General features: G+C 43.6%; 2 protein-coding genes across 2 annotated transcripts in view; both read left to right on the plus strand.

Moving 5' to 3' along the window:
- Nucleotides 1-17: 17 nt before the first annotated feature.
- Nucleotides 18-20,665, plus strand: MTF1 (metal regulatory transcription factor 1). The gene is made up of 10 exons (XM_009642105.2): nucleotides 18-499; nucleotides 7,244-7,482; nucleotides 7,910-8,041; nucleotides 8,572-8,645; nucleotides 9,172-9,305; nucleotides 10,124-10,201; nucleotides 11,229-11,331; nucleotides 11,931-12,487; nucleotides 13,333-13,399; nucleotides 14,430-20,665. The coding sequence occupies exons 1-10, from the start codon at nucleotides 86-88 to the stop codon at nucleotides 14,816-14,818; spliced, it is 2,187 nt and encodes a 728-aa protein (XP_009640400.1). The 5' UTR covers nucleotides 18-85; the 3' UTR covers nucleotides 14,819-20,665.
- A 475-nt stretch (nucleotides 20,666-21,140) lies between these two features.
- YRDC (yrdC N6-threonylcarbamoyltransferase domain containing) overlaps nucleotides 21,141-21,819 on the plus strand; it is a 4,519-nt gene continuing 3,840 nt past the window's right edge. Inside the window, exon 1 of the mRNA XM_009642110.2 lies at nucleotides 21,141-21,145. Coding sequence (XP_009640405.1) covers nucleotides 21,141-21,145 — 5 coding nt within the window. The remainder of the gene's footprint in view (nucleotides 21,146-21,819) is intronic.

Here is a 21,819-nt window from a genome sequence, read left to right on the forward strand (position 1 = left end):
GACCCCCCCGCCGCCGCCCGTCCTTCTGTTGCAGATGAGTCGCTACGGTCTCACCTCGCGATATCGCACTGAGAGGCGGTGAGCCATGGGGGAGAACAGTCCCGAAGGCAACGTTATCTACTACGAAGTGGAGGAAGACGATTTAACCCAAGATGACAATATGATGAGGTTCGCTGATAAAAACGGGCTGGTTTCTTCATCATCTGGGACGGTCTACGACAGGACAACTGTTCTGATAGAGCAGGACCACAGCGTGTTGGAAGATGATGAGGATGAAGGACAGTGTGGTGATCACTTGCCTTTTTTACCAGAGGGTCACGAAGAAGGATTTCATTTAATAGCAGATCATGAAGGAATGTCCCAGGGTTACGTGCAACATATTATTTCTCCAGATCAGATTCATCTAACGATAAATCCTGGTTCAACTCCTATGCCAAGAAATATTGAAGGAGCAACGCTCACTTTGCAGTCTGAATGCCCAGAAACCAAGCTTAAAGAAGTAAGTAGCTAAACGTGATTCTGAATTTTGTGCTTATCGTGAATCCTTGTCACCTGGTGACCTTAAATGCTTTCAAAATGTGTTTTTCTAAAGCTGTTTGCCAGGCAGAAGTTCCCCTTGTTCTTAAAGGTTGCTGTAGGGTGAAGTGAATTGCATGCCCTTAAATCTGCTGTTACCTTCAGCGACGGTATTGCTTTGTGCTGGTGGGCATAACTGTTTCCCACAGTCACTTAATGGGTCGGTAGCAAAGCTGTGAGCGTCATCGGTTTTCACTCCAATGAAGCAGCCAGGAAGCGCTTTTTGACATGCGGTATCGCGTGAGATAGTAGGAGAATACGGTACTGAAAATGCGTCTATATTAGTAGCGTATGTGATTTTAGCGGTCTTTCATTTTTGTTTTGGTTGCACAATTATTTCCTGAGTTCAGAGATAACTAAAAAGAACATGAACTCTGTTATTCCGTGGTTAACCACGTTCTGGAGACAAGCGCGTCCGAGTTAGAGGTTCAATTCCAGACTGTTGCCAGTAGCTAAAGTATGAAACCGAAGATACCAAACTTAAAGTTACTTGTAGCTTTATTGTGTCACGCATAGGGAAACTGTGAAAAGAAAATAAGGGAAGCTTTAGACTGCCTTGTACTGTGTTTTGAAAGCTTAAGTCAGCGTACATGTTCTAAAAGTAATCACCACTTTATTTCTGTTTCCCTAATGAATTCTACCAGCCTGCAACGTGGTGAGGGCCTGTACAGACTGACGCGGGAGTCTTGCTTGTTAGGTGCAAAAGCAACACAAAGTTGACGAAAATACCAGTGCAGTGACAACTTTGTGCTCCTTTTTTGGCCCTTCTGAGTTAAAGAAGGGATGCTCTAGACAAGTGTCTGTGCTAGTATCAATGGTAGTAGTATCGACTACTTGTGTAACTGATAGCTGCTCTGAGAGAGAATTGCAGAAATGAGCCCTTGCTGAGAAAGGAAGCTGGGTTCAAACGCTCTGAATAATTTAGATTAGTGGGGAACCTTCATTATCGCTCACCCAGCAGTGAGGAAATAGGGCTGCAGGAGGTCAGCTCTCCAATTAGTTATGAAAGTTCTGGACAGAGGTTTGTTCAATAAGCCCATTTAAGTCTAAAGACCTTGTTTTGCTCAGTTATTATTCATATTAGCGGCTGCTGTATCCTACCTTCTTAGCTGCTAAAATATTTCATTTTTGTATGTCAGCCATATCAGTACTTTCTTTTCTTTTTGTAGGATAGTCAGCTTGCCATCTGCAGTGTCCGAGAGCAGTGTGTACTAGCTAAAGAGGAGTTGATGGCTGCTTATGCAATTAAACTGATTTTATTTCTTCACTCCTCCTTTTTAAAAAAGGCTTGTAAGACCTGGAATTCCCTAATGAAATTCTTTTATCTGAATTTATTTTCCATCTCTTGAATTAGTTTTTGGGGCGGGGGGAGTTACACTGTAGTCTGAGTGCAGTGGAAATAAGCCCCAAGCATGTACGGCACTCTTCTATCTTGTAAAAGCCCTTTTTGTCCTGCTGCTTCGAACGCTCGGTAAGTTGCCTGGAGATGGGGAGGGGAAAGCTCTAAAACCCCTGAACTTTTTGGCTCATCTCTGAAAGTCAGCAGTCCAATTCTTTGGTGCTTCCAAAACATCTGTAGCAGTTCTAACGCCTGAGATAACTGTTCTGAAGTCTTAAATTTTAGGTCATTCTTAGACATTTATGAAGCAAAAGAGGGGCTTACGCTTCATTAATTAGCTTTAATTTCCTTTTGTTATATTAGACTTCTCTCACTGTAATTCTGTCTGTAAGAATAAATGTGATTATAGTCTTCTATGTCAAACATTAATTTTCTTGTTCTGTGATGACATAGGAAAAAAAAGCAATTTAAGGGGAATCTTGTGAACTCAAGCTGAGTTAAAGGTAAACTGAGCCGTTTAAGTGTGTCAGGCTCAGCTTTTGCTGGTCTTGTTGATTATTGGATGATTAGTTCCTACATCTAAGGTAAATGCTTAATTAAGACTCTTCTAGCTTCCCTCTGGTGCATCTCCTTGGGGGAGATGGCATGCTGTCCTTCGCAAAGAGCGTATGTGGTGCAGCCACGGCCTTGATCTTCAAAGCAACTTGTTTATGTGCGCTCCGTATCCTAGCCAGCTGCGGCTTTTCCTGCTGCTGCCATGTTTCTTTTTTGTTGTTGCTTGTGTATGGCAGTGGTCTTGAGTACTTACTACGGTGACTGTGAGTCTTTCATGGCCAACATCTGCGTAATTTTATGTGTATAATCTGTGCTTGTTTGATGTGCCAAAGCTCCCAGTGTGAAAAGAGAATTAAATGCTTTGCTCTTTCCAGAAAGTTTTATTTTGCTTGGAACACGGTAGTAGTATCGCTTCTGCCTGCAGTATCCTCAGAATAATTTGTGAAATAAAGATTTGGCCTTTGAGAAAAGGGGGAGCACTGCAAGGCCTTGATCACAGCTCAGGCCGTTAAGCTGCAGGTGTTACTGCCCTCTTCCTCTCAACACGTGCGTTGGCAGCTAGGAACCGATTCCTTGGCCTGTAACTAATATTCTCCTTTTCTTTGACTTTCTAGACCTAAATGTAAACACCTAGAAAGCTTAAGAGACTACTCGCTTGTTTTTTTGATCGTTCATGCCTGTTTCAAATCCCTTGTGCTCTATGGGAAGTACTGTGGAGGACGTCCTGTAATGCAGCATGTAAAATGTTGATTTCCTGCTGCCCTAAAGCTCTAACGGGGAGCATTTACTGCAGTACTGATCCATAAACTGTACTGCATCTGATGATCCCTGATGAAGATAATGCACCCCTTCTTGTCTAATAAAATGTACTTTCTGGCCTTGTGTCTGTGTTTTATCGGTCTATGCTCTTGTGTTTTTTATGAATCAACACAACCAAACTTCTTAATTGTGTTGTAACTATTGCAATGCTTGGATATTTATTGATAACTTTTACCTGATCTGAACTGTAAATTAAGGGCAAGGTGCTTTACAGAGGAATTCATATTTCCTTCTCTGTACGGTGCTTCTAGTAACACTAAGTGACTGGATAAAAATACGAAGACCTCCAAAATCTCTTCCTCTTCAAGTTTCTGTTGGTCCTATCACCTTGATCACTTGTTCAACTTAACGCTTGATGATTTTTGTGTTTCCTCTTTTTACTGTGTTGTACAAAATCGAGGGAGAACCAGATGCAAACACGAATAGCTGGTTTTGGCGTAGTGCGCCACTTCCATTGATCTAGCACACGTGTATTTCTTGACTAGCAAATCTATAGTAAGCTAAATGCTTTCCAGTAAACCTTGGATCACAGGAGGATTTAGCAAGAATTTTCTCTGTATTGTGACTTTCATGGTAGGCTGTCAAGTCACGAGTCTAAACATGCATTTTCTTACGTGTTCTCATCTAAATTCATCTCACTTCCTGTACTTAGGGAAGCCTGGGTAGCTAGTGTCTCTAGAAATAGAGAAAACAGTGTATCTTAAATAAAATATAGTATCAGAAGAAATTGAATTAATAACTCTCAACTGGCTTTTTTTTTCCAGATTATTTAAAGCTTTTACAGTGAAATATAGAGTAGGTCCTCTTCCCCGTCCCTTTTACAAAAGCAAAACAAAAAGCCACAAACAAAGCCACAGTCTCCCTTGGTGGATGGGAATGTAGCCAGGATTGGAAGAAGTGGCACTTCAGCAGGGCAGGATATCTTGAAAACGGAAAAGTTTGGGGGTTTTGGCAGTAAGGCTCCTGAAGTTTTTAGTAATCACCTTAGTATGGGTGATTTTCTCTCAGTCTTATTCCATCTTAGTGGGACAAAATGCTTTTTATACTTGTTCTTTCGTCATCCTCTGTAACTTCTTTCTGCGATCCTTTCCTCCCCTGCCGTATTTTGCAATAGCTAAATATTTTTCGTGGTAATTACAGTTCTGTGGGATAATGTTGCTTCTCATCTGCCATGTAAAATTGGAAAAGCGTGGAGAACTAGTTCCTGGATGTGTAATTGTCTGTTCAAGTCTGCATTTGAGAGCAAAGTTTCTCCCTGGATTAATCCAGTAGTAAGATAAGTGTTAACCATAAATAGCTTGGAAAACTCATCTGCATTTAGCAATACGCTGTTAACATCAACTGTATCTAAGAGGCAGGAACTGAGTTCAGTACTAGCCAAAATGAAAACTACTGCCGGTTATTTTGTCTTATGTCTTTCTAGCTTTGTCGTTATGACATTTCTATGCTCTGGTGTGTCTAACCTGCTTTAATATTCTCCAAACACCAAGGTTTTATCAAAGGAAGGTGAAGGTAGATGCCAGCCTATTGTTGTGGTATCAACAAGAGGCTACGGATTGAGACCACCCAAGAGATTTACTCAGCGCCTACGTACTCAGATTTTACAAAGCTTTCTTAAAGGGATCCTACTGGCAATTTTGTCCCCTACAAAACAGGTTGGAAGTGGCTGAGACACTATTTATTTCTCATTGCTTATGGAGGGCCATCTAGAACCCAAATTATACCTGGTATGGGTTTGTGCCAGGGCACTGTATGACCACAGAGCTTCCTGGGAAGCTCTTGGGATGATGCCTTTAGTTAAGTGCAGCCCCTGCCTGTAGCAAAGAGCTCATTTCCGAGGCTACTCTTGTTCTAGAGGTGATCTTCTGGACAGAGCCTGGGTCTGAGTAGCCTGATTGCTGCAGCCCTGAAATCTGTGCCTTAGTGCTTTAGACCCTCATTCTGTAGTTACTGTTATGAAGGCCTTAAACCTGTATACAGAGGGGAGGGAAAGATGCAATGAAATGCCTTTTCTGTTGGATCTCGTAGGCATGCTCTTAAGAGGAAATGCTGAGCACACATAGCTCAGATTGACACCATTAAGGGCTGTTGCTTTGACTATTTGAGGAACAAAACCTGAAGGTGTGTACCTTCCTTCGGCCTTATGGCACTGATGTGGTCTCCAGCAGTGCTACCAACAGCTAGCACAATCAATAATGTGTTCCAGATCCCCTCAGCTGTCCTTATTCTTGCGCCATTGTAGTACATGAATGGGAGACAATTTTTTGACAAAACATAAATGTGTGTGAGAGCCATTTACAGACTGCATAGTGATTTTACTGAGGGCCCATTGTTGCCTTCATTTATGTGATATTACAGAAAGCATTAGTCAAATTAGTTATTTTCTAGAAGGATTAAAAAATATTCAGTTCTTAATTAGGCACACCAAGAAGGATGTGGTTTTGGCGTTACTCCTAGTTAACACATCTACCTAGATTTCTGTTATTTGGAGAGGACCATGACTTCAAATGAAGTGATTTTTTTACCTACCTGACAAGGAATCCCACGCTATTCTGTTCTTGGCGTCCCAAGCCATGGTGGTAAAAAACATGATTGTCAAATGCTGTTTTCTGATGGGTGCATATAAAGAAAAAAGAACAATTGCTGAGTCGTGGGATGGGTAGAAACCATAAGCGTTACACACTGGTTATGTATAGGTTCATCTGGTTCTCCTGGTATCAACCCTCCATTCCGTATCTCTTTTCCTGAAGACAGTCTGCAGCCTTTTCTAAGCAATAATACCAGTTACTGTGCGATCGGTGCTTTAAGCCTTGGAAAAGAGGAAAACTGGCTTGTGTGCTGCTGTATTATCTTCCTGGTTGATAGAATACTAAATCTGCAAGTTCCTGCTCCTCTGCTGTGAGTTTGCATTGCCCTTCTAAAGGTTTCCAAATCAACGGAAATACGTTTGGAATATTCTTCTGCTTCTTGCCTGTCAACCATCAAGTCTGCTCTTGGGGTCCATAATCCCTTTTAGATGTTAAGGTTTCTCAGCTGTGACAGATGAAAGCCATCAGTCTGATAATGTTGAAGATAAGTTTATTCAAGCATATCAGATGGCTTATTCCTTCTACTTCACAAGAGAGAATGACATTTAATTAAGTGTTATGACTTGCATGTTGGAAGCTTCTCGCTGGTCTCTTTCTGCCTGTTGCAGAAGCTGGGAAGGCTACCAAATCTAGTTCAGTAAGAAATTGTTTCCTGGTGATCTAGGTCTCGGCTAACTGAGCAATCTGTAGCACTTGCCTTTTGATGTAAAGCACCTTGTTTGATTCCTCACGCTTCAGGCATTGACTGCTCAAGTTAACCCAGCAGAGAAGAACCGAGGACAATGAAGTCTGCTTTTGAGACAAAATGAAGTAATAAATGGACTGATGGTTGGACCATAGGAGATGCTGAAAACTGGTTCTCATTCCAGGTGCTAATGGGAGTTCAGTACACAAGGCGGTGCTTTTGAGGGTCAGGTTGGGAAAGTACATTTTCCCTTGTCTTCCTCCTCCATAACTAAGCAGCTCTGCTAGAAGCACCTGAGCAAAATGTAGGTGTTACATACGGGAAGAGTGGGTAGGTTTGAGAGCCTCTCAGTGTCCTTTCCAACGATTTTATCAGATTTTTAGCTAGGAACATTTCAAATTATGTTTTTCCTTTTTTTCCCCTCTTCTATTAGGTTATTATTCTTCCCTACGGTCAGCCTGCTTTCTGATGTGTGCCACTCCTTCCTCACATAATGCAGCAGAAATATCACACTGTCTGATAATTAAATGGCAATAGGGTTTTGGGGGGAATTTTGTTTGAGTTTTTTGCCTTTGGGGTCAAAATCTGTTCCAGTGTGTTTGATGTTTAACTGCAGTTCTACCCTGTACGCATTCTAGAAATACTTAAAAATTATTAAGCATGCAGCATTTTGTCTCATAGGTTAAGAGATACCAGTGCACCTTTGAGGGCTGTCCGCGCACCTATAGCACTGCCGGAAACCTGCGCACTCACCAAAAGACACATCGTGGGGAATACACGTTTGTCTGCAATCAAGAAGGCTGTGGCAAGGCCTTTCTTACCTCCTACAGCCTCAAAATACACGTTCGAGTGCACACTAAGGAAAAGCCGTTTGAATGTGATGTGCAGGGCTGTGAAAAGGCATTCAATACACTGTACAGGTAGGAAGTCTCTCCCTATTTCTCTTGTAGATGTGGCTGTTGCTGTTTTGCAAGTTGCAACTACATTTTGTTTGTGTCTGAATACAATTGTTATGCTTCTTCCAGGTACAGAGATGAATACAAACCCCCCTGAAATGCAGAAGTGCTATACCAAGTGTAGGGTGACAGAACCTGTGATGACATACTTAGCTTGTTTATATTACAGTAGTATTGAATGTGGTGCACAGGCACAAGGGATTCTCAGATTTGCTTGAGGACTTTGGAAGTGCTATCAATTACTTTCATAAGCTAATTCTCTCCAATTCAGAGTATGTTAAGCCTTTGTTCCTGTCCTGCACATTTGAACGAATGGCTGGCTTGCCTCAGGTAGGGGCCATCTCATACTACGAGTCATAAGAAGGATTTTGGTTTTTTGCATGCTTTTTAGGTTGAAAGCACATCAGAGGCTTCACACAGGGAAAACATTTAACTGTGAATCAGAAGGCTGCAGTAAATACTTCACAACGCACAGTGACCTGAGGAAGCACATTCGAACACACACAGGAGAAAAGCCATTTCGGTACGTTGCGTTGCTGGGTGGCAGTTTTTACTTCTGTGGGACTTCTGTAATGTGCCGCCTGTGCCAAACGGCAGTTATTACTGTCCTGAATGAAAAGCTGTTCTCATAAGGAAAAAGTGAAGGTGGCTGGCATTTGAGCATGTTTGTTCTAGAGCTCCCTCGGTTACTTGTAAAAGTGGGTGAAATGACTGTCCTCAAAGACAGGAATAGTCAAGCTTTTATTTTTTTAAGCATAGATGTGTGCCTCAGTGAGCATGTTTTTAAAACAAGTTGCTGCTTCTCTGCTGTGATGCAGCATTTATTCCATGAAGGAGCCTTCCACCCCCAAGTGCGGACTTCATGCTTGAATTTTAAAGTCCTATTCGGAGCCCTGCAATAGTCTGTGTAGCATGCGTAGCAGCTGTTGGGAGATACCTGATTACCAATGCAGATTAGCGCTAGGCCTGCTTGTCAGAGTCCTGGAACTACTGCAAAGTGTGAGCTAAGGTGGTAGAAGCCTGGTGCTAACTCTTTTGTGATGCCTCATTCAGGTGTGAGCATGACGGCTGTGGAAAGGCTTTTGCTGCAAGCCACCACCTTAAAACACACGTTAGGACACATACTGGTAAGTCCCATGGGTTTGTTTTTCTTTAACTGAGCTTACGCAGTTTATACTAACTGTCAGAATCCTAGTACGTATCTATACTTACATATAAGTATGCGAGTGACACCAGGCTGAGTGGTGCAGTTGATGGACTCGAGGGAAGGGGTGCCATCCAGAGGGACTGGGACAGGCTGGAGGAATGTGCCCGTGTGAACCTCATGAAGTTTGACACAGCCAAGTGCAACTCTCACATCTGGGTCAGGGCAATCCCCAATATTCCATTTATGCACTTGCATTTATGCTCGACGGGTCTTGAATTTCATGAGCATGTTTCACAAATGTGTCAGTAACGATGCATAAAAATTAATGTGTTCTTGTGCCAGTTCTCATGGTAAAATGGAAGCCTTTGTCTGCAAGACTCCCAAGAATGCCGAATGTGTGACGTGGCATTTAACAATCTTGTTTGTATAAAATATTACTCTCCTAGGTGCTTTAAAAGTACATGCCTGATAGAATGTTTGTTGTATGTGTTTTGTGCTGCCTGTAGGGGAGAAACCCTTCTTCTGTCCCAGCAATGGCTGTGAGAAGACTTTTAGTACACAGTATAGTCTCAAGAGTCACATGAAAGGTCATGAGAAAGGACATTCCTATAACACACTTCCCAATAACAACGTGTCTGAGGTTAGTAGCTCTTCTTCCTAACGCTTCTGCATTAGATGGAGATAAACCACACTTTGGGGGAAGAAATTATTTGATCTGTAGCTTGTTCTAAAGGTGTAACGCTTAAAACTGGGATTTTCAGAGAGAATCGGAACTACTCGGTGCCCCGTATCCCATGAAGAAACCCACAGGTCCTCTTTTGAACAGAGAATTCAGTTTCAGTTCTGAAATTGCTGGCTTTCAAGGTGGCCGTGTAGGATTTATTCTCATATGCTGTGTTTACAGTGTGCTGATAACAAACAGTGGGATCAGTATTTCTGAAATGTCTAGCACGGTATTCAGTTGCCAAGTTTTATTTAGAAAAGCTCATCTAAATTTGTCTATTCATTTTAATCACATTAAAATTAATGCTTGGGTTACTGCTTTGGCAAGTATGACACATACTGACACAAGTTTATAGGCAACTACACATTGTCATGCTTTCCTTGTAGATTCTTCTGTTTTAATCAATACTGTGTAAGAAGTATGTGAAGTAAAATAAGGTTTTAATTTTTTTTTTAATTTTCTGTAGGCTGATTTGTTCCTGTGCTAATTTAAAATCCTAGGTTATTTCATTTTTTGGAAGTAATGCGAAATAGAGATATTAAGAATCCCTGGTAGCTACTAATATCCTTTGCTTAGTAATATTGCTCCTTCGATTTTAGAACTGGGACTTAGGTCACACATAGGTAAAAAAAATTCTGCATAGACAGAGTTGTATGGACTATAAAAAGTAGTTAAAAACATTTCTGACACTATTTTTTTTAATATATACCTCAATTTCTTTTTCTTCTTTACAGGATACAAGCCACTCACTCTGTCTGAGCGACTTAAGCCTCATATCAACAGATTCAGAATTGCGGGAGAACTCTAATCCAGTGAGTTACTGTCCTGGAATTGCCTCGCCTGTAATTTGAGTTTTGCTTTTTCCTGGCAATGTGCTTGTCCTGTCGCTAGAACACAGCGGGTTAGATATGTATGGCTGGTGGCTTCTGTTTCGCTTGCCAGGGCCTCTGGCACGCTCTGCTCTAGGCTCTCATTTCACTAGTGGAGGAGCCGTACTCTTCCACAGAATGAGTGGCTTTGGACAGCGTTGTTTTGGATATACTGAACGCTGCTTTTTTGTGTGTCTTGTGGCAGTTTGCAGGGGGCAAACTTGACAAAACCCATGTGTTTCTCATACCCTCTGTTGAGCCTGTAAACATCACATATTATCGCTGTCCTTTTTGGAATGTTGGAACAAAAAATAAATATTTCTGTCTAAAAGCAGAATAACCGAGTGGAAGAGAGGGATTTTGCTCCAAAATACGCAGTGCCAATTCACCCTGTTTTTAGAGGCTCTGTATCTGATTTTACTGTAGTAATGTTCTTGCTTATTGATAACTGTTGACTCAGGTTAAATCTTACATGGAGGAAAATGATATACCGATGAGACTGTGCCATTTGTTTGTGCTTCCACGTGGAAGCAGTATGCAGCTGTTTAGTGTATTCAGTTCCCAGAGCAGTATGGGTGACAGTCGTGCACAGTCCAGGATATAATCTAAGCAGAGCTATTTTGTTTCTGCAGCAGAAAGGGTTTGACAAACAGCCAAGAACAAATTAATGTCTGTTTCTAACAGAGTATTACAAGAAATAAGGGTTAAACATAGTGTGGATGCAGAAGACTATAACTTACTTTTGCAGGACTTATTTTTTTGTAAGGATTTGCTCATTATGTTGGTAAATTTGATGGTGGGTAATAAAAACTGTCATTTTGCAGTAGGTAAGTGAAATACGCTGCCTTTCCTGAAGGTGGCTGGTTAACTGGGGAGGTATTTCTGATGTTGACTGGGATTTGTGCAAAGTTTCTGGAGACCTGAGATACAACGTTATCTGGTGCCTTCCTCTTTATTTTCTGTTTGCCAGACACACGGACAAGACCTTAGCACAATCTCACCAGCAAGCATCTTTGAGTCCATGTTTCAGAGCCCAGATCACACTGCAAATCAGGACGACTCTCAGCAGACAGGTACAGATTGTAGCTGCACTATTTTAAGAGGGAGCTTTTTGGTAGTTTAACCCTCTGCATGCATGTACTTAACTTCAGCGTTTCAGACTGAAGATTACTGGTCCACATAACTGTAAGTAGCAAACAGAACTTTAGCTTCAGTGTTGAAGTTCTTTTGTGTTGGAAATGTGTTGTGCTCGCAGACGGTGTAACCCTTGGGCAGCGACAGGGGAACTGACAGAGTGTTAACAGCACGTTGTCTACAATGCTGACACTGATGCTCTTGGACTCTCCACATAAACGTTGTTTTCAAGCTTCCTCCCTTGATGTAGCTGCACAAACCTGCTGCTAAAAAGATTAGCTCTTAGAACGAGCTAATGAGGCTGATCAGCTTGTGTGTAGTGTTCAGTGTTAGGAGCTTCCTGAATTTGGACCTACTTTTTGATTTCACTGTCCAGTCTTACATGGTTTTGAGCACTGGTCTGAAGATGTGAAAGTGGCAATGCTTTACTTAGCAAAGCCCCGCCAGCTAGCTGGTAAGTTCATCGAAAAAGCTGTTTGTGCAGCTCTTATGAGAACTGATATGTTTATATTTTTTTTTCCTTTATTTCTTTTGGCAGCTGCCTTGATTGAAGGTTTTAACGGTGATGCAGACTCAGTCACTGCTGTTCCGCCTTCTGCAGGAGACTCGGCATCGTTGTCTCTTCCACTTGTACTGCAGCTTGGCATCTCTGAGCCTTCGCATTCCGCACTACAAGCCTCAGCAGCACCTGCTGCTCCCTCCTCCATAGGAACCAGCTCACAGCAAGCTGCATTTGGAAATCCTGCAACTGTTTTACAATCCCCAGAAGTGCCTGTTCCTCACAGCACACAGTTTGCAGCCAGTCACCAAGACTTCCTGCAGCACACTCAGACACCGCCACAGCCCATTGTACAAGGACTTTCAGTGGTTGCTGGGGCATCTGCCCCAACAGCATCAAGTGCCACTGAGCCCCTGCCAGCTGTAGTTCAGACTGTGCCTGTAGGTGCAAACTCTGTTCTGACCAGTAATCCGACTATAACAATTACTCCTTCTCAGAGCACCGCTATTCTGCAGTCCAGCATTGTCATGGGAGAGCAAAACTTACAATGGATCTTAAATGGCGCCACTGGTTCTCCACAAAGCCAAGAACAAATGGTTGGTATATCCAGCACGGCTTTGAGATGGCTTGAACCATCTCTCTTCCTCCTAGAGTCCTTGTTTTTGAAAAGGAAGGGGATTGAACCTGTATGATACAAACCAGGATGCTTATCATGTTAATACGTATAAACACGTCACCAATGCAGCCCCTAAAATAGAGAAATAAATAGAAAATAGATAGAGAAATACAGCATGCAGAAAAATTGTGCTTTTCCCCAGACAGACTTCTCGCAGCAGGTTATTAGCTTGGTCTCTCCAGGACAGTGCACCACGTGGCCTGAGGATATGTGTGGGGTTTAGTCTATTACTTTTGACAAGTAGAAGCACAAAAAATGTGGTAGTTTGTGTTTAGACATTTTGTAATCTGTCTTTCCTAATTTAGCCTGATAAAGATAATGAAAACTTCTCTGGGGAAGCAGAATGTTTCTGGTTCTCCTGTAAACCTGGATAGCTGAGATGTCAAGTGTTTAATCTTCAAGAATACTGTTGCCACCTTTAGACTTCCTCAGGTGCGAGTGGTCAAGGGTAAATTGCAGCAGGTACAAGCAATGTGAGCAAGCACAGCAGGTTAAGAATTCAGTCATTCAGTGGTCAAAAAAGGCAGGTTGTGTTAACAAGCATGTGGCCGGGTGTGTCATTACTCCCCATCTTTAGGACTACTGAAATAATACTCTATGTTGGCCAAAACGTAGCCCAGAACCAAGCTAAACGTTCTATTTTTGTAATTAGTTTTCCTGTGTGCTCTCTCTGGAATGTGTGTATAGCTGTTTAGAATTTGAACAATAGAAATTTGATTGGAATCAACTAACACTTTTTTCTTGTTTTGTTTTTTTTCTTTAAAGCCACAAGTTCCAAAAGTAGTAGAAAAGGTTTTTTTTACCACTGCATTACCAGTAGCTGGCAACACAGGTAAGCTTGACACTGAACTTGCTTTTCTCTGTTTGTAGTACTGTTAGCTTGACCAGCATTTGTGGGGTGATTTTATTGCTTGCAGAAATGTTGAAGACAATCCTTTTTTTTTTTTTTTTTTTTTTTTACCTTCCTGAGGTTTTAAGTGCAGTCTGCTGTAGACTTTATCTGTTTCTGCTGAGATCTGTCCTGCAGTAGTATCTAACAACTTGTAAGATAATCAGGTTCACAGATCAGATCCAGTGTTCATAAAAATGGTATTTTAATTGAACTTATATAGAAGAATAAAAGACAGAAATGCAAGGACATAACTTGGTTTTTGTTCTTTTAAATTAAGAGATGAAATAGGTAGTAAGCTAAATCAGTTCCTTAGCAGTTGTTTTTGGTAAGCACTGTCTGTGAGAATCATCAAAATGATACACAACTGTAGAAGTTCTGTTCCATAACATGCTTCCGACAGTGTTTTTGTACTGCAAAGATGAATCAATCAGCCAAGAGAGATCAGGTAAGTTTGAAACTTAAATTTTAAAAAAGAAAGGAAGCCAGGTAAGCAGAGCAGCATTGGAAGAGTGAGGAGGAAGCATGAGAAGCAAATGGGAGAGGAAAGCAGGCTAGAGAAGATGAGCAGGAAGATACCTGTGTTGGTGTCAAGGAGTTGAATTACTGGTGTAATGGTGTACCATCATCTTCAAAGGCCGGTGCGTAGGGCCTGGGCCATCTGAATGACACTCGTTATTGGATGTTGTGCTGTAGAAGTTACAGTGGCTGTCAGAAGAGACATACTGTGCTGCGTAAAAAATACTAGATTAGTCTTCTAATGCCTGGGTTCAGCCCGAACAGGTTGCTCATCAACAGAGAGTACCTGCCACTTTTTTCTTACTTATCATCTGCTAGAGGTATTCATTGCGATTGAACAACGCGTAATCTCTGCTGCAAGGTGCCTACAGTCTTAACTGAACAAAGATTATTTGTCTTTTCCTGCTGTGAAATGATGTAGTTCCATTGTGTTTTGTCTTTGTTTCACCTTCAGGAAACCCTGTTCAGCAGATCGGTCTCAGTGTTCCTGTCATTATTATAAAGCAGGAGGAGGCCTGCCAGTGTCAGTGTGCCTGCCGAGACTCTGCCAAGGACAAAGCCACCGTTAAGAAGGAATGTTCCTCACCTGATCCAAAAGCTTTGGAGCAGCCAGCTCCCCAGCTGCAGCCTCAGACCTTTCCTTCCTCTTCCCCTTCTCCTTCGTGTGGGCAGAGCAGTCAGATAGTTAACCCTTCAGACTCGCAGACTGAAACATTAAGTGCCATGGATGTATCAGACTTCCTGTCTCTCCAAAGCCCTGAAACGCCATCTAATATAATTCCAATCGAAGCACTACTGCAGGGTGAGGAAGAAATTGGTTTGAATAGCAGCTTCTCTAAGTGAAGATGTTCCAGATATTCCTTTGCACCTGGAAGGTAAAACCCTTCTCCTTAGAAGCAGAAACTGAAGGATTGATTCTTTATCCTTCCTCTTTGGAAGTTTTGTGGCTTATTTCTGCTTCACAGATGTCATCTTAGTCACGTCCCAGGTACATCCATCTTTGAGAATCTATCTAAAAAAAGAAAAGGAAAAAAAAAAAAAGAAAAAGCTAAGTTATATATGAACTGTTTTGGCTGCACTGTCTGTCACTTTTGCTTGTCATATGTGAACACAGAAGTTAAGGTTACTCGTGTGCAAAAAGATTTTAAAAAGAAAAAGGGGGGTTAGTTTGTCTCCAATTGCACATCACTTACGTTTGGGATTAAGGTACTGGCAGCGAGTGGGTCTTTGTTACAACTCCTTGGGTCTATAATTTTCTCCTGTCTCTCATGTCTGATACTAACCATGCACTATAAGGGGAGCCCGGGAAAGGAATTTGCTGTAGTAGAAAATGGCGTTATTGTAGAAGATGATTTATCTGCAATTTTATTGGAACGCGATTGTCTCATCACTGAGCTGGGGGCTGATACCTGGGTTTGCTTTGTACTAACGCTGTTACTAAAGCCTACAGTAATTTTGGGGAGTTTATTTCAGTAGAGCAGAAGTACCTTGTGCTCCTGATAGGTCTGTTCGTTTAATTTCCTTAGGACTTAAAAGTGTGGTGGCAGACATGCTGTTTCACAACACAGAAACCCAATTGGAGCCCCTGCTTACTCAGGCTCGGGAGTCTGTTTTCTTTGCCTCTGAAGGATGCAGTGAGTCCCAGGTGTAGTCAGATCGGTGCCTGCTGCTCTTTTGATTTATTTGGCTCTGTTCAGAAACAAGTCATCCTCTTAACCCCCGCGACTGTTTAATCAGGAGCATGGTGCCTTTGCTGGTTACTCTCATCTTTTTGTCAAGAACAACTCAGAAATTCTGAAAATTTTCAGAATGATTCAGCATAAGCTCAGTTTGAATTCAGTGCGTCTATCCTTCAGCTCTCCGTAAATGCTTCCTTTTTTTTCTGTTCAGCTATATAATTTCTGCCTGGATCTGCCTCCAACCTACTGCAATGCCAGCTTTTTGTGCACGGGGCTATTTCTTGACTAAAAGATGTTACACAACATAGTAGTTTTTCATATCAAACTGAAAAGTCTATATTCTAACCTACTCAGGGTAAATAAAACACAACCCCCCCCCTTCCACCAAAAAGCCTGTAATGTTGCAATAAATGCAGTCTCATTATAAATGGTTTATTTATGCTGCATTATTTTAAAAGATGTAATTTTATAGTGTTTTATCCATCTTTCTGGCTTTGGCTGTCTTTTTGTGTTAAAGGAAAGAATATTAAATAGTCTTTATTCAGTTTACAGTGTTGTCATTAGTGAGATACAAAGATAATGACTGTAAGCCAATCAACGTGGAGTGTCTCTGCGCACTAAATTTAGGAATGCAAACTCCTAGTGGATAGAGATCTTTCCCTCTTTGTATTTGATCAAAGCTGCTCTCTGTACTGGCTGGGGGGGGCGGGAGCCAGACCTCCCCAGGACCTGGGGTGATCAGCAGGTTTTTAACCCTCCTGTGACGTGCTCTGTGTCGCCTTACCAACACCGCTGGCACAGGCTTGGCTGAGGGTGCGGCGTAAGCGATCTCGCGCGCCGTTCCCTCGCGGACCCGCTGCCCCAGCACAGATGGGAACGGGCGGAAGGGAACTGGCTCCTCACCTCTCCGACGGCTTGCTTCCAGTTGTCGAGTGCAGAAGGGTAAACCCGTCCCATTGGGGCGAACGTGAGGGAGGAGAGGCTGTGCAGGGAAGGCTTTGTGCCCGGGCAGTGCCTGTCGCCCTGCTAGGGCAGCGTGCTCTGTTTCGGTAGTTGCAGTGGCCAGCTCGGGGGCACCAGCTGAGCTGGGACACGCTAACTGTGTTGCCTCCCTGTGCGGGTTGGGGCATGTTGCGGTGCTGTGCAGTGCTGTCGCAGCGGGGATGTGGGTCCTGCAGCAATAAGGTTTGCATCCACAAAATGTGGATGAACAAAGCATTTTATGTGGTGTTCTTGTAATCCCTAGAGGGCAGTGAGGTGGTGGCCCCCTTTTGTTTTTCTCCTACGGCTTCATTTTGTGATGCAGTTGGGTTGCAGGGCAGCAAAGACTGCTTTGAGCACAAGGAATCGTCTCAAGCCTGCGTGGCTGGGACTGTCCTCGCAGGGACGAGTCTCCTGCCAGCTCTCTTGCGTCGAGCTCTGCTTCGGAGGAGTGCGAGGGGCGCCTGGAGCTGTGGGGGGGTCCCCCCAGGGCACAGGCCATGTCGAGGGGGCTCGTGCCTTTCCTGTGGCGTAGTGCGGCAGCGGTGTTTGAGGGTGGTGGTGGGGTGTGTGTGTGCATGTGAGAGAGTCTGCTAATGCAGATTCCCCTGGAGTGGCCGGGTTTTCTCTGATGGGGACAAGGGTACCAGACGTGGCCTGAAATGTGGCAGCTGAGGGATTTAGCAACCTCTTCTGAGCCTCTCCGTCCTTCAGGGAAGCGTTTTGCCATGCTACTGTTGTTGGTCTTGACTTAGTCCACCTAAAACACGATTCTGGTTGGACCAAACAGCATCTTCAGAAACTCCTTTGTGACAGAAATGAGTAGAATAATTTACCAAAGGCTTTGAAATTGGAAGCTAATTTGGAAGTGTGATTGGCAGCAGTGAGGTGCTGCGCCCACCCTTTCTGGGCAGGTGTTGGAGGTTAACCTCTGCTGTTTTCTCTTCACAGCTACTGTTTTCTGTTGGTGTGTTCTAGGAAAAGCAATGTGTTCCAAGTTTATGCTGACTCTTGGGTGCGTTGGGTTTGCTGTTACCCTCTTGTAAGTGCATCAGGCAGGCTGTGATTTAGGTGAAACTAATTAGAGCTTGTGATGAGGCAAGAGCAGTGTGATTCTGTGAATGCGCAGGCTGCTGCACCACGGACTGTGCATCCCGCCCGACTGCATTGTGCTGCTGTTGTTCAATCGCTGGTCTGCTTTCCAGAGCGTCCCATGCTGCGTGTATCTGCCTTTCACGGTGGACATTTGCATCATCCCCAGTGCAGTGTGATCAAGCGTTGTGCTGCCAGGGTGGTCGCTAACATGCTTGGATGGGAGGAGATCTGCGAGCAGCTGGCAAGAGAGGGTAGTGGCAGCAAAGCCATGAGTTTCCTCGGTGCCAGAGAATTTTCTGTCCTTCCCCCCTTGTTGCCCCAGCATTTAGCATATTCACAATAACACTTTTAATAAAGGGGGGAGTTTCTGCCATTGTAGCTCTGGTAGGACGTTGGATTCCCAGAAAGGGGCATCTTCTGTCAATACGCTGGAGCCTCCGAGAACAGCGTGCCCTCCCTCTGCAAAATCTGCATTTCATGAACCCCTTTAATTATCAGTAGGAGAGCAAAACTGCGCTGCTCCGGGCCGTTCTGTGGTGAAGGTTTTGCTGGTTTGTGGCTTATGGGGATTCACTTGGTTACTTTAACAGTTTCTAGATGGGTGCAGAAGCTTGAACATGCAGAATGGGTCTGGTGAGCAGCATCGGTAGCTCTGGCTGCCAAGCAGTGACCCAAGCAAGCAGACTTGGAGTGTAGGTGAAGGCTGTAGAAGATGCTTTTCACGCTTGTAGATGGTAGAGGGATGGAAAATCAGCACTGTTTAAATGCTGGTACTGAATTCTATAGAACAAAGTACGAATTGGGCACTTCTGTAATGCTGACTGGGTCCGGAAAGACTAGTTCGCAGAACCTCATACTGGTATCTAAAATGCACTTTAGGTTATTTTTTTCTTTAACCCAATTGCTGCAATTTCTTTTGTATATACTTTCACAAAGTTTATTTTTGCTCTGAGTAAAAGTTAACAGGGGTGTGCAAAGATGAGCACTTAACTTGGTGCAATACTTGTAGCTAAAGATCATTGTCCCGTGTGGTCAGTCTGTCTGTGTCTGTCTAACTGAATATGTATAGTAACTAGCTCAGTGACATACTGCCCTTCCCTGTCTGTGCCCGAGAGAAATTATGCATCATTAGCAAACGTCCAATCTATGCAAATATTCCACTGAGAGCACTGTGCTTTGGCCGGCCTTTTCTCTCACGCTTTCTGGTGGGCTGCTTGTCACTCCTGTTGGGCACAGCCGTGGTCCTTGGTGTGTACCCTTTCCCCCTTGCCCTCCGCTCTGTTCTGCCACACGAGTATGAACAGAAGTGACAAGCTGTTCTGAAACAGGCATGTTGCACCTTTAAAATTTGTCTTCAAGATCGTTTTTGATGTCATGTTATCTGCCTTACTTCATGGAGGATGGCACTTCTGCGGTCATCCGAGGGATTGTTTTTGCAACTGCAGCAACATTGTGAAACTGTTTACAGTACTCTTCCTGCACCAATTATAAATAAGGCTCGGAGAACAAACTAATGACTGTCCTGTCGGTTGTGGAACTGCTGGGCGAGAGGAGTTGAGGTGTAGTTGACCTCGGAGCTGATTGGAGATGAAAAGCTGTTCCTGATTTTGAGGCGGGGAGCATAGCTGGCAACCGAAATGAGGCAGCCAGGTCTGTGGTGTAGAGCAGGCGGGATCTTGGTGCCACGTTCTTTATTCTGACGCTGGCTGGCTGCAAGACCTTGGGCAAGTCACCCAACCTCTCCGTGCCTCGGTTTCCACCCTGTGAAATGAGGACAGTGAAACTTGGCATTGGTGACCTGACCTAGCTGGGCAGAGCTGTTGGAGTTGACCCGGACTGTAAGGCAAAAAAAAAAAAAAAAAAAAAAAAAAAGCATGTCTTTAATAAACCCTACAAATTTCTGATTGCATAGTTTTTAATTGGTACACTATTTTTTCCGTAACCTATTTTGGAAGCAGTGTCAAGTTTTTATAAACGTTACCTGTAGTTGATACTCATGGACAGGGCTGAACTTTTAACTTTTTTGCGTCTTGTCTTGGTATGTATCATATGTCCTAGAAGTTGGGATTCTGTGTCTGCACTGAGAAATGCAAATTAAACTGGATATTTATGTAGTAGTGTACATAGTCTAAGTGTGTGTGTTCTTGGGAACTAGTTTGAAAATCCCACACCATGCTTTCGGTGGTGTGCAAGCTGGCCAAAATTTGGTTCATTATGCAGTGTACACTTTCTCAAACAAATGCAGTTTCTACTTTTTCTTACAAGAAATTTTTTTCATATGATCTTTTTTCAGCAAAATCAAGGGTATGTTTTTGCAGTACCGTAGTGGCAGTAGCTGGTATCCCTTGCTGTGTAGCTTTGTGTCCTTCCACGTGCTTGCTGAACCCGAGCTATCTGTCTGACCCTTGTTTGGAGAGAGAGAGTTGTAGTTGCAGTTCTATTTCACACAGACCAGCATCAGCGCAGCGGGCAGGGATGCGCGAACTTGAGCCTGGTTCGTTACTGAAGCGGTCCTCAGCATCGACAGCGGCATAATTGTCAAACCGGGAAGTCCAGGAGAGCCGTAGGTTGTCTACTCACTGCTTTTGTTTTGTTTGACGCGTATGGGGAGCTGGGCAGCGGTCTTGGAGATGACAAAACAAAAAGAACCCCAGTTTTTCAAGAATGTGTGTATGGTATTAAAGGAATTTATTTAACTATGAAACATGGGAACAAATGTGCTTACATTGAGCAATGTGAATATGTTAGTTACAGGTACAGTACTTCCAAAGGAAGAGCATCTCCAAAACCCAAAAAAGAATAAATATGAATTTGTATTTTTTGAAGAATGTAAAATGTGAAATAATGGTGTTTGCTTAATTGCTCATTTTGTATGAAGTTAATATTGTACTTTGAAATATCTGCAAAGAAGTGGAAATTAACTTTTTTTGAATTGAAAGCAATATTAATACTAATGGAATCCTAATTAAATGCTTATTTAAACATTGTGTTATAATAGTCTTTCCTCAGAGTATTTACAAGTTGTTTGGGAAATGGGTGTGAGGATCCTTCCCCCGCCCCCCGAGGACAGATCAGGACATGACGGTGTTCCCAAATCCTGACAGACAGCAGCATTTGCCTTAGCAGGCTCCTCCCTCCCCAACAGTGACCTTCACAAACAAACGTCAGATCCTCAGCTTCACTCAGGTATGGAAAGGAGTTGGAGTGTGTGTTGTGAATCTACAAAGTACTCTTCTTTACCGAGAACGGGCAGTGCTTGCACAGTCCCTTTCATGCCAGCACCCGCTGTGTTCGGTGCGGGTACCGTGCTGTCGGGCCTGTAAGCCACCTGAAGCTGCAGGGGCAGTGAGAAAGGCGAAATTTCCTTTGGTAAAGAGGGTTTTAGTACCTAAAACCTTCAACGCGGGGACATGAAGTACGTTCCAGTAAAGAGGATGGGAACTTTGGGGAAGGCTAGTGGCAGTAAGGAAAGCAGACTGAATCTCTGCTCTGAATAAATCGAGCTTTCAGTGTGGCAAACCCCCCACCCCTGCAGCTGAAGGGCACCTCCCACCCCCAAATCTCCAGCCTCCGCCAGCTGTAGTTTGGTCACAGCTCTCAGATCGTGCAGGACTGTAGTTACCCCTGGAGCCTGAGGTGCTACCCACGAAACAACGCCCAGCTTTCGTGCTGCTCCAGCCCTTCTAAAATGAAGTCGGTTGTGAATGAGTCCTGCTCCTGTTAACGGCCAAGGAAAGAGTCAACATTTTGAGATGAAGGGTGCAACCCGGCTGAAGGCTGCACCTCCTTCTGTGAGCAGCAGCGAACCTCCACAAGGCCGACGGGATGAGATACGGCAGAGCCAATATCGCTTTATTTCCAGTGCAAATTCAGTAAGATAAGGCATGGGTGCAACACGAGAAAGCAAAGTCCAAGGCCGCAGCTGAGGGAGTGGGTGATAGGCGCTGGCTTATCAGTCGTTGGGTTTCCCTGGCACTGACCGGCGAGGCTTTCGGCGCCTGTAACCGAGCAAAAGCCTCGGGTCCCTCCCGCCTCCGCGCCGCTGCCTCCGCGCTCGGACCGCGGCCCCTGCGAGGACGAACTCCGGCG

Source organism: Egretta garzetta, unplaced genomic scaffold, assembly GCF_000687185.1.
Source record: "Egretta garzetta isolate BGI_Z169 unplaced genomic scaffold, ASM68718v1 scaffold347, whole genome shotgun sequence".
NCBI lineage: Eukaryota > Metazoa > Chordata > Aves > Pelecaniformes > Ardeidae > Egretta > Egretta garzetta.